This window comes from Anarhichas minor, unplaced genomic scaffold (assembly GCF_050575085.1).
Source record: "Anarhichas minor isolate MPS153535 unplaced genomic scaffold, ASM5057508v1 ptg000058l, whole genome shotgun sequence".
Taxonomy (NCBI): domain Eukaryota; kingdom Metazoa; phylum Chordata; class Actinopteri; order Perciformes; family Anarhichadidae; genus Anarhichas; species Anarhichas minor.
In genome coordinates, this window is record NW_027466504.1 from 6,601,835 (window position 1) to 6,618,771 (window position 16,937).

Consider the following 16,937-nt stretch of genomic DNA (forward strand, 5'->3'; position numbering starts at 1 on the left):
ATGCAGGAGAACAACATTGACCAGCCACCGTCGCTGTCTCAGCTCTTAAGAGAGAGCTACCTGGCGGAGGCCAGAGCCCAGCAGCGCCACAGCGAGATGAGCCGCTCGGACGCTTCCTCCTCGCGCCTTCAGATCTACGCGTCACTCAAAGGCAAGGCCGAGGACTCTGTGGGCCACAATGATCCCCAATTCCCTGACCTCTCGGCCTTCCTCAGCCAAGAGGAGCTGGATAAGAGTGTGAACCTGGCCCGCCAGGCCATCGGACATGAGCCTCGGGAGGAGAGGGCAGAGGTCAAGGCCTCTGTCCCGCCATTAACCCCCTCCAACATCTCCTCAGCCTCTTCCTCTGAACCCCCATCTGTTGCGAGCTCCTCTCCTGCCCCCTCCGCTGTGCCCTTTACCAAGCCAACCTCTGAACTCAAAGAACTGCCAGCAACACACACAACATTCACATCAGACAGAAAGATGCACAAAGCGTCCGCACGGCAGGAAAACATGATCTGGAACACGAGGGACACCGGTGAGGGATTCAACGAGTTTGACAGTGCGGGGAGGAACGCCCCGTATGGTCCGGAGAACCAGTCCAAGAAAGAGTTCCTCAACAAGGCAGCGGACTTCATTGAGGAGCTCTCCTCGCTCTTCAAGGCCAACAGCTCCAAACGGGTACGACCGAAATCGTCCAAATCCCACAGGAGTAGGAACCAGAACAAGAGCCAGAACGATGAGACAGTTTATCCCCTCGGCCCAGACAACAGGGAGCGCTCTGTCGTGCCTGTGGAGGTGGAGAAGGAGAGAGCCAGCCCTGCTGTTAGCCACCAACCAGAGGCCCAGCTGGACTCTGGGATTGGGCATGTGGACTTTCAGGACAGGAGGATTACTGAGGAGCCGCAGTACGACCATGTTTCCCAGGAGGTGGAGCAGGAGGCTGAAAACTGTGCCCTGACGGAAAGTCCATACCCAGCGGAGGCACCGTGTGAGCCTCCTTTCTTCATCCAGAAACTGAAAAGCAGGGAGGTTCCCGAGGGCAGCAAGGTCCAATTGGACTGCATTGTTAGAGGACTCCCTGTGCCTGAAGTCCGGTAAGGCAAACAATTGCTGATATTGGTTTATTTCTCTGTTTTAAGAAGATACAGTAAGACTTTCTGCTTCCATGCTTTTTCACAATGAGTCTCACTGAAAAGGGTCAGTGGAGATTTTGCAGTGTACATGAGGATCTGGATCCTTTAAAAAAAACTTTTTGTCTGGAGAAGATGTTACAAGAGTTTAGGGTAAGGTGTCACGATATCAGTTTTACTCAGTAATTTACTCAAGTACTGTACTGTAGTATAAATTTAGGGGATTTGTACTTTGCCAAAATATTTCCTTTATATGCTTTGTTGTAGAAATAATGCACTTTTTACTCCACTGCATGTATGGCTTTAATTACTAGTTACTTTAGTGATGAACTTTTTGCATACAAAACTATATCATGCATGTTCATAGATGTAACAGCCCAACAGTAGGTTTATAAAAAGTGAACTAACTAGACTTAACTTCAACAGGAAATACATTGATGGATATCTAAATGGGTATCAGTCAGACTCTAGTGTCTACATTGTGTTAAAGATGGAGTCATGTCTGTGTCCTGAATAATGTTAAATAATTATTAGCGTTTTGAGAAGTGTGAGTTGAGATGAATGATGTTTCTTTCTCGGGGGAGAAGCAAACAGAAGTGATGTGTGATGATAGCCAACAGCTGATCCTGAATGGAGTGAGTGTGTGTGTGTGTGTGTGTGTGTGTGTGTGTGTGTGTGTGTGTGTGTGTGTGTGTGTGTGTGTGTGTGTGTGTGTGTGTGTGTGTGTGTTCGCTGGTGGTCAGAGTAATGTCTGGGACAAAGGGGAATCACATTTGTCTCTGTGTCATTCTTAAGAAGAAAACCATCAAATTCTAATGAGGGTCTCACTCTAATCAAGAACATTTCAAATGGGCCGAAATGGGAGAGAAATGTACAGCTCTCATTGTATTCAGTTGGTATCAGAGTAAAGCAGAGCACATTTTGAAGACTAACAACAAACTCTGGCTGGACCTGGACCTGAAAACAAAGCCTGAACTGAAGCTGAGGTTTTAAGGGGCAACAGGCTTGTTTGTCGTACTGAACATTGTTGAGCCACCAACATATATACGTGTCCGGGGAGAATGTAGCTCTCTGCCATTTTTAGACCGGACTGCCTCTGTGAGCTGTAGTCGCGTCTGATAATGGAACCGTCTGAGCTCTTGACAGAAGCATGAGGAGTTTGGTAAGATGATGATTTGTACTGTTATTGCTTCACCACATCTTTATACGGTTTGTTTTTGCTCTCAGTGTCTTACAAACGTACAAGTCTTGAGGATTAGAGTTCTGTTTCAGTGGTTTCTACTCTAAAAAAATGTGACGTCCTCAGCATGGTGTTCAAGCTTGGCTTTTATTTGACATATTCTATTAAGATAAAGCTCGTCATTGACTCTTGTGTGATGCGTGTGTTTGTTCCTCCTGCCCCCCTGCAGCTACTGGGTTACTAACTATGACTCAAATGAGTCAAAATAGAGTTGTCAGGTTCGTATTTCCCATCCGTTTGCAGTGGTGTTCTGTCTCTGGCGTGTCAGGGTTTATAGCATTGTGTGTGTGTACTGAGTCTATGTTTAGTATTATGCATATGTGATTGGGTCAGCCAGTCAGAGCTCCCATGGCTCCAACGGGGAATCTCCTCCCTGGTTCTGAAGTCCAGAGGGAAAATAGCCCTGACAGGTGCAGTGAGCGGGGTCTGTCTGTGCCACCTCCTCTACTACTCACGCTTTCAATTTAGACCCTTACGCATTAGAAATGACATGGCTCGCCACAGGCAGCACATTGACAGCCCACTCCTGAGCGTCTAGCATAATTGTGTAATTGCCTGCGTAGTTATTTGAAAAAAAAGTGTTTCATATACTGTATGTGATCCGTGAGACTGGTGAAAGCCCTGGAAATGATTTATGGTGATGTGATGACGTCTTGCCAGCGAGTCACACATCACCTCATTCCTGTATGTTTATTGGCTGGATTTTATAAAGCACCGAGACCTCTTCTGCTCGAAATAGATTAGCTTTGACATCGAGGCCGCTGCATTATGTTGCTGGTCAGGACAGGGGATATTCTGGGTACACTATTATAGTTTTACAATGAATAAATAGACTGTTGCCAACTGCAACTCCAATGTACTGGATGCTACTTAGTAGGACTAATGCCTGGTCGGTAATGTTAGCCAGTTAGAAAGTTTTTCTTGTCATAAATCCCATTTTAACATGATTTCTGCCCATTTATTCATGATTTGACAGCATGAAATTATAGATTACAACACTGATTATTGGCTATAGGACGCTGACCTGATATAACCTGGTTTGCATCCAACCAGAGACCTTTGTTGCATGTCATCCCTCGTCTTTCACCACATCAATAAAGGCAACAGAAAAAAAATGAAGAAAACACCAGATTTGAGAATTAGGTGCCCACACTTTTCATTAAACACTCGTCTTCATAACATCAACAGTTCATTGGAGCAGCCTCATGGTGCTCTGGCTATGCTTCTTGTCTTACAGGGAAAGGGATAGGGCTTGCTCATCAAAACAGTTTTCTCTTGGTCTGCATAACTCTGCTGGATGGCAACAAGCCAGGGGCACTATTAGGGAACTGGGAAAGACATCACATGGTACCAGCCTCATAGAAATGGTGTCAGAATGTTGATAGAAGGAAAAAGAGAACTGTGAAAAGATAGGGTTTTAAATGATAAAGCAAGAGTAGCAATGTCCAACTAAATCAATAGTTAGTTCATATGACAATATCACTGAAGTGGAAAATAAGTGGAGTACTTGCTGGAAACAGCTCAAGTAAAGTTACAGTACAGATTGTACATACGGTGTGAACATGGCAGTAACCATTTCATTCAAACATACACTACCCACCGACATGTCCATTTGCACTGAGGCTCACCACGCTTGTCCCGTAATCATACTCATCCACTTCTGACCAAGATGTATGAAGTGGTGATAATATCTATTTAAAGTAATTGAATGTGCAGAATATTGATTAAAGCACATTATTGACGACCTGTGAGGGTTCATGTTTACTGTCAGTGTTTCTCATCCAAACCCGCTGTAACCTCGAGGTCTAACAAACGTGTAGGGTGCAATTTACCAAAAAGGGGATGTTCTCCAACAAACAAAAAAACACATAAACTCCTATAATATAAATGTGGAAGTGGAAGAATGTGGCATTGCACTGAGCAGTTTGGGTGCGTATGCTTAATTACAGGTGGTTTTGTGAGGGCAAGGAGCTGGAGAACAGCCCTGACATTCAGACCATCACCGACGGCGAGCTGCACTCTCTGATCATCACAGAGGCCTTCGAGGAAGACACCGGGCGTTACTCTTGCTTTGCATCAAATTTCTATGGCACCGACTCAACGTCAGCGGAGATCTATGTCGAAGGTGATTCTTACGGTTCTTTGTTACTCACGCTTTTACGGTTCAGTTAAACGCTGTCAGTGACAGAGTTGTGTGCGCTTGTTTGTTCAAACCAACAGGTGCCTCCTCTACGGACTCTGAGGGGGAACTGCACCTTGAACATGAAGCCCAGTGAGTTTTTACCACATTGTCACTCTGATAAAAACAATAACTGATGTGGTTCTTCCCTAAACTGTTCCTTTCCTCCCTCTGTGATTTTCAAAGGCTGCAGAAGAAATATTCACCTCCACCATCGAGCCAAACTCTCTCTGTAGAAGGGGAAGACTCTCCGTCATCCCAACCTGCAGCAGCCACTGAGGAGCCAGATGAGCAGTTCTCCTCTCCAACAACTAACCAAATAATCCCAGAACCTCTTCTAACAGTATGGACATCGGCCACCGTTCTTTCAGTCCCAGAGTCGTCTAAAACATCTGTGGCATCCACAGCTCACTCTGCTCAGGAGGAGGCGACAGTGTCACCTGTGCAGGTGTTTCCTACTTTGCCCCCTGGTGATACAGAACTTTCAGAAGCCCAGGAGGTGTCGACATCTGTCACAGCAACACCACCGCCATTGCAGACAGCTGCATCGATAGCTGCATCACTGCCTTTGAACGCAGTGGCCTCGTCCGCGCTGCCTGTCCTATCTGCTCCAACACAAACACCCCAACCTGAGGTAAAAGATTCCTTCCTAATTGTTCTCAAATGACTGTTTTTGTATATTTGAATGAACACGTCCTCTGGGGTGTTTTTTATCTTCAGAGTCAAACCTCCATCCACAACTATCCACAAGGGTTGAACGGCCAACCCATCATGGCTGCCCCTGTATTCACAAAGGTAAAGTCATTCTCAACAGAATTTTTACTGCTACTTTTATGCATTTATTGAGGTAACATTCACACTGTCTTGTCCCACCAGAGCCTGCAGGACCTCCTTGCGTCAGAAGGCCAGCTGGTGGTGCTAGAGTGCCGTGTGAAAGGGGTACCGTCACCTCGAGTGGACTGGTACAGAGAGGGCAAAACCATAGAGGACTCTCCTGACTTCAGGATCCTGCAGAACAGTAAGCTCCTCTGCTGCCCCACTACTGCCGTACTATTGGACTTGCTAATGTGCTTTAATTATCTTTAAGAGCGCTGTGTCTGCGGATTGTGTGCCAGATTTGACAGGCCTTGTTTCATAAAGAATAGGAGTTTTTCGAATAATTTATTAATTAAGATTTAAAGACTTAATTGCATCTTAAACAAGTTCAGTTTAATTTAATATATTTATGTAATGTGAGTTTTGTGTTTCTTAAAAACCTTGGCATGCAGACAAAAAATAAAAATAACAGTGATGCCACAATAAAAACATAAATCTCCAAATTGCCTGATTTAATGAAAGAGATTACTTTCAGTGCTTTAATAACTACACTGTGCTTTAAAAGGCTGTTAGTGTACTGTATGTCAATTATATATCCATATTGCCGTAAGACATTAAAACATAAAGTCCTGTCCAATGCAGGGAATATTATTAATGAGCCTAAAACGCTGAAAAATATTGATATTGCTGTAAAATATTTTCAGGCTACAAATGTGTTTACGTGCAGAAATCTTGTGTAAATACTGTAAATGGTGACATCTCATAATACAGTGTTACAGTGTGGGATTTAGCAGCATAAATATACAAAATGTATTTCTCAGAGAAAATTAAAAAGAAAGGTCATCTTGCATCAACTGATTGTGGAATGTGATCAGTGATAATAATGACTCAGAGAAGTGCTACATATTGTTAAACCATAACTTTTATCACATTTTCACAATGATTTTGGTGCTTGTTTCCATTTCAGAGCCCAGATCTCCAGCTGAATCAGGCACATATTAAATTGAACTGTTGACTGCACCATAGCAGCGGCCTATCTGTATATGATGCTGCAGTGTGTACATATTAATCTGCTCAAGTGTTTATAGTCCTTGGCGAAGGCTGCTGCTGTTCTTCTTGTACATAAGCCAGGGCTGCTTTTCCCTGGACCATATAAGGTAGTCTCTCATCCTGTGTCAAACCACTTCAACTTGCTGTAGCTGCAGATAGACTCTCAGCCCCAGTGACACAAAGAAGCATCACTGCTGGGCATCTGAAACACAAGTCCTGTATCTTTCCTCAGTCTATTAGGACTCTCTAGCTGAGAAGTTAATATAATGCAGTTATACCACACAAACTTGATTATGTGAGTATCACTTCTTTTTTCTTTTTTTTTTTACTTCAAGAGGGAATATGCACTCTGGTCATTGCTGAGGTCTTTCCTGAAGATTCAGGGATGTTTACTTGCACAGCAAGCAACAACTATGGAACTGTGTCCAGCGCTGCGACTCTAAGGGTCAAAGGTAACCCTCCTGTTTCACTTTTAGCTATCTTGTATTCTTATGAAAGAGCATGGAAAATACTGATATGTATCTGTCTGATTCTCATCAGGCAATGGCAACAACAGCAACCACGTGAGGCCTTTTAGCAGTTTGACGGTGAAGTCCAATCAAATCCAAGAACCTTCATCAGCTCCCGCTGTGTTCCCTCAACCAGAGGCTACTGTGACCAACAGCATCAAGCCCCACTCCAGCACCATTCGCCTAGACCCGCTCGTCTCTAGCACCTTACGTCTGGACCCCTTGAGCACCAGCACCCTCCGTCTTGACCCCAATGGCTCCAGCATGTTGCGCCCAGACCCCTTCCGCACCAGTCTACACAGTCTGGAACCCTCCAGCCTGAGCAGCGGCTCCTGCCTCAGCTCTCGCAGCACCAGCACCCCAAACCTAGATCCTCCCTGTCTCCACCAGAACCCTCCTGGACCCAGTGGACCACGTCCAGAACCACAGAGCCGCGGACAGGTGCTCTCATACCCAAAACCCTTCACTTCTCAATTTGAGGTTGAGACTTCAGCTGAGCAGGAAGTGTCCCTACCTTCGGTGACATCACCTGACACGAGTCCCAAAGTCAAGGGGACCCCAAACCATCAGAATGGGAGCCTCATTGTGGTGCCCCTCCCTGATCCCCCTCCTAACTCCTGCCTAAAGACAGGCGCCCAGACGAACCACAAAGACTCACACTCCGTCTCCAGGGTCGGCCTGCGTGTGCACTTCAAACTGCCTGAGGATGAGGAGGATGAACAGAGTGACTCATCCAGTCAGTTTGATGATGACGACATCATGTCAGTCAACAAAGAACCCCCACCAGTGCTGGCGAAACCCAAACTGTGAGTAGAGCAAATAAAAAAACAAGTATTAGCACATGAGTCTCATTTTGGGTGGGAGGTTCCTCCTCCTCTAGCTCAACTAGCAGCTGTAGTCAGTTGCAATTCACAATTGAATGCATGCAGACTTCAAATGTGGACTTTCCAGCTTTCTAAAACAAAGGATGGCATTTTCTATTTGTAAGTGCACCTCTATGTATTTATGTTCCTCTAATATTTCTAATAATGCTATAATTTAAATATTTTATGCTTTAATGAGCTGTTTACTGCTGTTTTTGCTTAAAACACAAATGACAATTTGTCCTGTATTGTTTCATTTTTAAAACATTGTAGCAATTTGATAAAAACAAAACAAAGAGAGTCTCCTGTTTAGAATGAAAGCTGAAAGCTGAAAGAGCTTGGACGGTGTTTTGTTTGTAGACTACTTGTTGGTAGCCCATAAAAGGGCAAAGTATTCTTCATGCCGACTTTGGCTCGTTCCCGCTGGGGTTTACAGCGTGGACTTAATTTATGAGAGCAGTGCACTGAGCCGCTCTCATTTTCACCATGTATAGTGTCATTTTTTGGAAGGTCTTTTTATTTTAGTTTTGCTTTGATCAACAGGGACCCAGTCCAGCTCCGGCTGCTGCACAACCAGGTCCTTATGGAGCAGCAGCAGGAGACGGAACCTGAGACCCAAACCCACACCCAGCCTCAGTCCCACAGCCAATTACAGATCCAGATCCAGCCCGAGGTCCAAAGCTCCAATGAAGGTCCGCTGTGGTCCCCCAGAATGCACCTTGAACCCCATCCGCCACCTTTCCAGCCCATCCTCAACACCACGTCGCCCCCGCAGCAGACGCCCCACTCTGCACCTCCGCTGACCACCGCTCCCCCTGCTCCCTCTCTAAGCTCTGCTCCAGCACTCAACACCACCTTTTCACCTCTTCTCAATGCTTCTGCTTCCCTGGTGACCTCTCCTCCACCTGCCCCACAGCTGAAAACATTCCCCCCTTTCAGCGTAGCTCCTGTAACCCAGATGAACACCATCCATGCCTCCCACCTCAACCTCGCCCCTGCAGCTCTTGCCAGAACTGCACCTACGCCCCAATTTTACCCTCCTCCTGCACCGAAGCTTAGTACTGCCCTTCCAGGTCCGGCCTCAGCCTTACAGCAGATCATATCTCCTGCTCCGCTACTGAGAAGCACCCACGCCTCCCTCATGAACCTCACCGCCACCTCCCACACCTTCAACTATGCCCGGCCAAAAGAGTTCATAGCTGCTCAGGCCTTCTCACCGGTCAGGAGTCCTTCTCCGACAGAATCATCGGTCCCTCTGCTCCAAGAGCTGGCCGCTGAGCTCAACTCCTCCGCAGCCAGCTCCCCTACTCTCCCACCATTCTCCCCGCCACCCATGTTCTTCCCCACGAGGGTGCTCAAGTCTCCCACCAGCCCTCCCTCCATCGTGTCCTCACCCTTACCGGTGTCGGCGGCATTCCTGAACAGCCTGTTCGCCATGAGAGCCCAGTCGCCTCCCCAGGCCTCCTCTCCCACGTCCAGCAGCTCCACCCCAAGCCCCATTCAAAACCCAGTGGCGTTCCTGACCTCCGTCCTGCCGTCCCTGACCCCGAGTCAGCCCACCAACTCAATGGGCCTGCCCAAGGGAGCTCCTTTAAGGTACGCCCTCTCTGATGGAGTACGATGCTCATGAGAGTGGTGAACTGTCGCATGCTATAATACACTTTTCCCTTCTGTCTTCTCAGGCTAAAAAAGAACGTACCAAAGATGCGCCTCCCGTTGATGGAAGACATCCGAGAAAGCAAAGTAATTCTGCTCCAAGATATTGAGAATAAGCTTCGATTTAAAGACGACACTCCACATTTCACACATCAACAGGTACTAAGTAGTCTCCAGCTCTGCTTGATTTCTCCTTTTTTGAATGCTTCAATGGCAGTGATCTGGTGGTGAATAAATAAATGGAAACTACGACAGAAATTTTCTCTGAACTATCTTCAAATTGAAAGTGGATTTCAGCCTCCATCACATCCTTGCTCATAAATATCAATAAATTATCTGTTTGTTGACATGTAGGTATGTGATCGTTAAATGTTAAGGAAGCAACTGTTTTAAGCTTTTAGGAATGAAGTTATGTAGTTACTGTATATTAACCAATGACTGTGCTGTATTCTCACTTGTCTCCAGGTTTCTACTTATGAATTCATTTTGAGATTCATATTTAAAAAGATAATAAAAGACAGATATCTTAAAATGTAAAATGATAAAGGGACATAAAATCGCTCAGATTGACTCGGAGGCAATGAGGAACTGGCTTCATTTCAACGGAGCATCAGCCATCATTCCCTCCCCAGTTATTCATTGTTGTGTGTCCATGTAGCGTAACAACATACGCACGCTATTAACAATTAGCTTGTGTGTTATTCCATCAGTAGGTCCTATATGTTTGTGTGTAGAGTATGTGTGTCTTCATCCATCTATCCTCTCATAGAAGCTGAGTAATGAGGGGGAAACAGCGAGCAGATCCCTTGGACCAAACATTCCTGCTACTGTCATTAACTATGATGAGGTACAAGGATCTTCCCGTCCCAACCACTGGTTTGCTCGAGGCTTTATGGGTTATTAAAATGTTTCAGGCCGAGATCAAGAAACGTCATTGTCTAAATATCATGGTTACTATCTCTAACAAGCATTCCAGCTTCTGTACTAATATATAACCTGCATTCAGTGTTGGGGAGTGATGAACTATGTAGTAGTTTAAAGGGACAGTTCACCCCAAAATCAAAAATACATATTTTTCCTCTGTAGTGCTATTTATCAATTTATTTATTAGATTGTTTTGGTGTGAGTTGCCTAGTTTTGGAGATATCAACTGTAGAGATGTCTGCTTTCATGAGAGGAAATGAATGATTTTTGTTTTGTTTTATTGAACAATTGCTTCTCTAGTGTAACTAAACCCCTTTGATCTGTCCTCCTGACCCTTTTTTCTTTCAATGCGTTTGTCAGGCAGCCACCAACATACACTTGACCTTTCACCTTTGTGTAGTGCCTGCCTGCAAGTGCAAAACAACAAGCCCATTTTTTAAGACCAGTGCTTAAGCCAGTCAAATAGTCTAAAAAGTTAACTATTTATGACCTGTGAACAAGTAAGTGCTTGCGTGTGAGTTTTTTGTACCGTATTTAGTTATAATTTAACTATTATAATTTACTTGTCAATTCGATTTTTTTTTTTCTTTTTTAGTTTGAACTACTTTTTCTAAGTTGCTTTAAATAACCCGGGTAGCTTTGCTGTAGTTCAACTTCTTCTAGTGTGAAGTAATTGGTAGCTTGCAAAGCTTTGCTTTCAAAGTAGCTTCCCCAACACTGCCTGCATTCATTAAGCCAATGAAATGGAACGACTCTACTGTTGTGTCGTGCTGTATTCTCCAGTTGTCAGTTAACTCATTTTACATTTTCCCCACTGAAGCCTGCAGCCCCTTTCCTCTGTTTGCATTTCAGATTTTCCCAAAAAAGCCAACATGACATAGTCCACTTTTTAAAAACAAAACCCTCAACTCACAAACCTGCATATTGCCCTTTCATTTCACACTCTTTAACAATCTCCTGCTAGTTTTGTCTTTCAACTCTGCAGTTCGCCTCTCGAGTTCATCTTCCTCTGTACTCTGTTTAACCTTCAGCCCTATTTTGTTTTACCAACCAGGAATGATACCGCCAGACAGATGCCATGCCACTGCATGATAATCATCATCAACTGGCTTAAAGTGACAAAAATACCGTTTTGTTTAGAGATTTGAGTTATATATTGTTACTTTAATACCACGGATGCTACACGTTAATAGATGCACGTTATCTCATGTTTCTGATTGTTGCATACTTCTCCAAGAGCATTTGTTGCAGTGTGTTAAGCTTTCATGTCCGAGACAGATGTAATGCAACCGTTGACTGTGGCGATTACTTTTATGTGGGATTTACTTTTCCAGCAGTACAAAGTGTCCAACTTCGAGCAGAGGCTAATGAGCGAGATCGAATTCCGTTTGGAGCGGACGCCGGTGGAGGAGTCGGACGATGAGGTGCAGCACGATGACGTCCCTACAGGAAGATGCATCGCGCCCATATTTGACAAGAAGCTGAAGAACTTCAGAGCCATGGAAGGCGTGCCTGTCACTTTGTCATGTAAAGTAGTGGGAATCCCTTTCCCAAAGGTGAGAGGTCAAAAACTGTGCTGCACTAATGACAGCATGCTCTTGTCACTTTCATCCCTCAACTTTACCCTCCACATGTGCGTCTCTCATCATCAGGTTTACTGGTTCAAGGATGGCAAGCAGATCTTGAGGAAGAAAACCCATTACAAGAAGATAAGAGAGGGGGATGGGACCTGCGCTCTACATATAGAGTCCACGACCAATGACGACGACGGCAACTACACCATCATGGCAGCTAATCCACAGGTGATACCTCACACTTCCTGTTCATACTGTCAATGCCTTCTCACCTGCTACAAAATCTGATATTTGATATTTAATGACCATCAGGGACGAATAAGCTGCTCGGGTCATTTGATAGTCCAAACGGGACCTCCCCGACTGACACCTATTCACTCTCAGAGGTGAGCAGGACTGAGTGTGCAGTGTGGTCTGCAGAGGTAAGAAGAAGCCCTCTGCAGCATGAGGGACCAGCCAATTGATGACTTTCCTCCCTGACAATAGTGATATTTTGTGATTGTGTGTATCTAACATAAAATGCTAACATACATCACGATAAAGACCAATGTGGGTTAACGTCAAAGCGTGTATTCGGGCCCCACAACATGCTCTGTTTGCGTTTCTCAGGGTGCGAGCCCGCATACAGGAAGTGGAAAGTGAGCAATCCCAGGAGCAATTTTTTCGGCCTCACTTCCACCAGCCTCCGGGGGACATGCTGGCTCATGAAGGAAGACTGTGTAGACTAGAGTGTAAGGTAGGCAGCAGGTCCTGGTGCGTACTACAAAGATATTGAATTTTTGCCTTATTTTACTTTCCACGTTTTTTGTCCTACAGGTGAGCGGCCTCCCCAACCCGGAGCTCATGTGGTTGGTCAACGGGAGGCCAATCTATCCAGACCTTTACCACAAGATGGTGGTGCGGGAGAATGGCATCCATTCTCTGGTCATTGATCCCCTGACACAGAATGACGGCGGCACATACACGTGCATCGCCAGCAACAAAGCAGGGCAGAGCTCTTTTAGTCTCGAGCTCAAAGTTGTGGGTAAGGACTGGATGCGCTCAATGAAAAGGAATGAATTGCTCATACACAAGTCAGTTGAATAGCGTGATGTCCCATGCCCTGTTTGGAAGTTCATGTAATCTAAGTCATGTCCACTTCAGAGAAAGAGATGAAGCACCCTCCCCAGTTTGTGGAGAAGCTGCAGAACATGGGTATTCCTAATGGGACCCCAGTCAGGTTGGAGTGCCGGGTGGTGGGCATGCCCCCTCCCGTCATCTTCTGGAAGAAAGACAATGACACCATTCCTAAAACTAAGAACAGAATCAGGTCAGTAGGAGTTCTGAGCCTCTCTGTGTAGCTGTTTTAGTACAGTGTATTGCAACTTAATGGTTACAAAGATCTCTATTGGAACTGGAATGAATTCTCCACGATCTGTTTATTTCAGCATGACCCAGGATGCAACTGGATATGTGTGTCTCCTCATCCAGCCAACAACAAAAGACGACGCTGGCTGGTACACAGTGTCGGCAAAAAACGAGGCTGGAATTGTATCCTGCACCTGCAGGCTTGATATCTACGGTGAATATTCTACACAGCTGTGTGACTATCAGCTTTATTAAGAAATGTGCCTCATTTTGGTAGTAATACTAGCTATCTGCTGCGCCTTTAGCTCAGTGGCATCAGAGCATCCCTGCACCCATGAAAATGGCTCCACGTACGGGCAGCCGCTACGCAGCTCTGACGGGCCAGGGGCTCGACATCAAGTCGATTTTCCCTACGTCGGACACCAACCCCATCCTGTTCTCCAGCTCCCCTCCTGAAGTCATGCTGGAGAGCGAGGAGCTGTGACACTGCAGCACGGCAACCCTCCAGAGATCTCCCAGCACATGCTGAGGTCGAAACCGCGGAGGGCTAAAAGGAGAATGACGAGCAGATTTGCCATGTGATTTGTGTGATGCATTTTGAAGTGATAAACTCAGAGTAGAATGGCAATGAATTATTGTGTTACAGCTATCAGCACTGATAGTGGGGTTTGTCACCATTCCTATTTACTCAAGTCATACGAAAGATGTGTTTCACATACAGAAAAACAGATTTGCAAAGTCTTAGCTCATGAGGTTGAATCGTGTTGCTCTGACCGGTTTGAATGACTCACGTTTGTTTTCTACATCATATTGAGCTACGATAGTGAGGGTGTTGCTGAATGTTGGTGAACAACTGTTCTTAATCGTTAGTCCTGTTCTCAAAGTGGTACAAGCACTGCTTATTTTCATTGCAAATAATATATACCTGAACTGGTAGTAATAGTTTCTGTTAAAGTTTATATGAAATGTCTATAAATATAAACTTATTTATTAATAATCACCGGTAGTTTAGAGTATATAAATAGACATTTGAACCTGCCATTTAGAGCAGTTTATTTAAATGGCTCCAGCAAGTTGGGATTCTTTCGACATTTACCGAGATCATTTCTTGATGTTCATCACTGGTTCATATTTTTGCACCATGTTTTTTTTTTCCATGTGCATGCATGCCAATGGTTGATGATTGATGCAATATTGTATACACACTGTGTCTGCAGTCATAGTAATAATAAGATGCTGTTAGGTGGCTCTCATTCATGGTTACTAGTTGAAACACAAAATATTTCTTCAAGTATGTTTGGCCTTCAGGTGATTTAATTCATCTTTATATGGACAACGATTTATCTTGATCGTATCTACAGTTGGAGACGCATTACCGGAGGAATGAGTCGGATGAGACTCAACGCTCTTATTTTGTGGTAAGACAGACTGTTGGCTTTGCTTTGAAATGACACCAACAAGTCACACAGAGGTTATAATTTAACTTCTATCAGTCGGTTAATAAATATATTGAAGAAAAGCACATACTCAACTGATGTAAAGTTGCACTTTGTAAAATAGTTTTGTCCCTCTCAGAATAAAGTTATATTTATTCAAATGAGTGATATGTTTACTTTGCTGGAACATGTGGGTATAATGCTGCATGCTGCTGAGAAAGCACCTGAAAGTTCAACTGGTGAAGTTATCTCATTTCTTCCCTCTTTAGATAGAGGTTAATGCAGGGACATCATTTTGATGTCAAAGATGGGGGAGGAGGTGCTGTGTCACGGACACGTACCTTTTTGCTATTACCAAGGACTCTTCCAGCTGAGTTACACACACACAATAAAGCATTTCCAAAAAATAAAAATAAATGTTCATGAATGTGTTGAGTGGCTGTGCTTGTTTCAAATAACATGTAAAAAGAATAACACGGTTCAGCTATGCCATTATCTATGGCCAAAGCTAACTTGAAGACATTTAGTAAGTGATATCCCAACATTATCCCACTATAAATATTTATAACTTTACGTTAGCTAACCAAATATAGATTGTCTGAGACATCACTCACATTCTTATTTTGAAAAAGATGTCTTATGTCGTGCGTCTTCTGTAGCTTGGGAGGGTTTGGACATTGCTAACGTAACGTGAGGGGACGGGGAGCTGGAAGGGGACTGAGAGCTGGTGCTGTTTCTGCGTGGTGCTAGGTGCATGCAGAGTCTTCAGGTTGTTTTAATCTGAAGTTAGTTTTTTCGGACTAGTGAAGGGGTCCAATACTGCCTTCTGATAAAGTAGGGGGGACATGCCCCCTGTGTCCTCCACAGTAATGTATGCCGTTGGGTTGATGGATAGTTTGCTCTGACATTAATGTGGGTTAAAATCTAAATTTTTGCTGTCATTACTGAGAGCTTGTTGTGACCATGCTTCAATCGGAGCTCTATTAGCTTAAACTGATGCCAACTTCAAAACAATTAGGAAAGCTCTGAAGCCAATTAAGCATTGCTAATCAGTTCAAATATAGGGGAAGAGAGTTCAAATAGGCATAAAATTACATTCACCTTATGTGACCTAATTATACTCCGAGCCTCATCTGACCAGCTGCCAGGCCTACTTGTTAACTGAGTGCTGCGTGTGTTGCTAAGGAGTACATATCTGTGGGCTTTGAATGGGATGGGGTTTGGTTTTGAAAATCCAATATTTTTATTTTTTTATATTTAATTAATTAGTCATAGCTCACTTATACTGAATCTTGCCATGATGTTTCAAATACTGTTTTACATTTTCTAATTGTTCTCACTTGATTACTGCAGTGTCGACACAATAATAACAGTAATCTTTTGAACCAGCAATAAAAGTTTCCACATTGGAAACCAAAAGTAGTGACACACTTGTGACGTGTTCATCTCTGCTCATTCAAATGAAGCTTGAGCTTATTTCCACTGCTCTTTTAAACTAATCCTGTGCTGATAATGAGATTTATCAAGTCAAACCACACATAGGCAGAGGGAATCCTTTCCTACACTTTCTCCTGTACTGAAACATACGCTTTGTGCCTTAATCTCTAGTTTCTCCATAAGGAAAGCTGGATTTACGAGGGTACATGCTTCTGTCCCAGCAGACGGGTCACTCCTCAGTTGTGACATATGGCTTTTGACAGAGAGCATGGCTCAGCCACCAGTGCTCAGACAAGCCAATCATGTGAGTGGTTGTTAAAAAAAAAAAAGGGTGGAAGACACGGAAGGGCCGGGCCACGTCTGAGACGAGGCCCTCAGACAAGACAAGCAGCAGCTGGCAAACTACATCAATCTGTAATCAATGAACCAACTGGTAGATGGGATTATATGCCTAATTGCACAGCTAACCAGTCCATCCCAAAATGACCAGACAGCATCAGCTTGTGTCCATGACCCGATACCAGAGACGGGCATTATTCTGGGCCTCCGACAGTGATTAATCATTCATAACCTGCCTCTGCACCCAAGCTTTGAGTTCTGCACAGTGACAGGAGCCCACAAAGGAGGGCCCCAGAAAATAAAGCAGAATTCAGATTCTATTAAAGATTCGATTAAATCCCTGCTTTCAAATTTTACTTAAATTACAAATACAGAAATATTACAACATATATTTAGGTATCAAAAGTGCAGGCAAACACACAATTAAATGCGATTTAAAGCACAACTGAGAG

General features: G+C 44.3%; 1 protein-coding gene across 1 annotated transcript; it reads left to right on the forward strand.

The window, feature by feature from the left end:
- mypn (myopalladin) lies at positions 1-15,027 on the forward strand. The gene is made up of 20 exons (XM_076077006.1): positions 1-1,079; positions 4,305-4,480; positions 4,576-4,627; positions 4,721-5,168; positions 5,255-5,329; positions 5,411-5,552; positions 6,318-6,341; positions 6,736-6,852; positions 6,941-7,715; positions 8,316-9,368; positions 9,455-9,587; positions 10,198-10,275; positions 11,687-11,908; positions 12,005-12,154; positions 12,239-12,312; positions 12,536-12,662; positions 12,743-12,950; positions 13,070-13,235; positions 13,354-13,487; positions 13,579-15,027. The coding sequence occupies exons 1-20, from the start codon at positions 1-3 to the stop codon at positions 13,755-13,757; spliced, it is 5,412 nt and encodes a 1,803-aa protein (XP_075933121.1). The 3' UTR covers positions 13,758-15,027.
- The last annotated feature ends 1,910 nt before the right edge of the window (positions 15,028-16,937 follow it).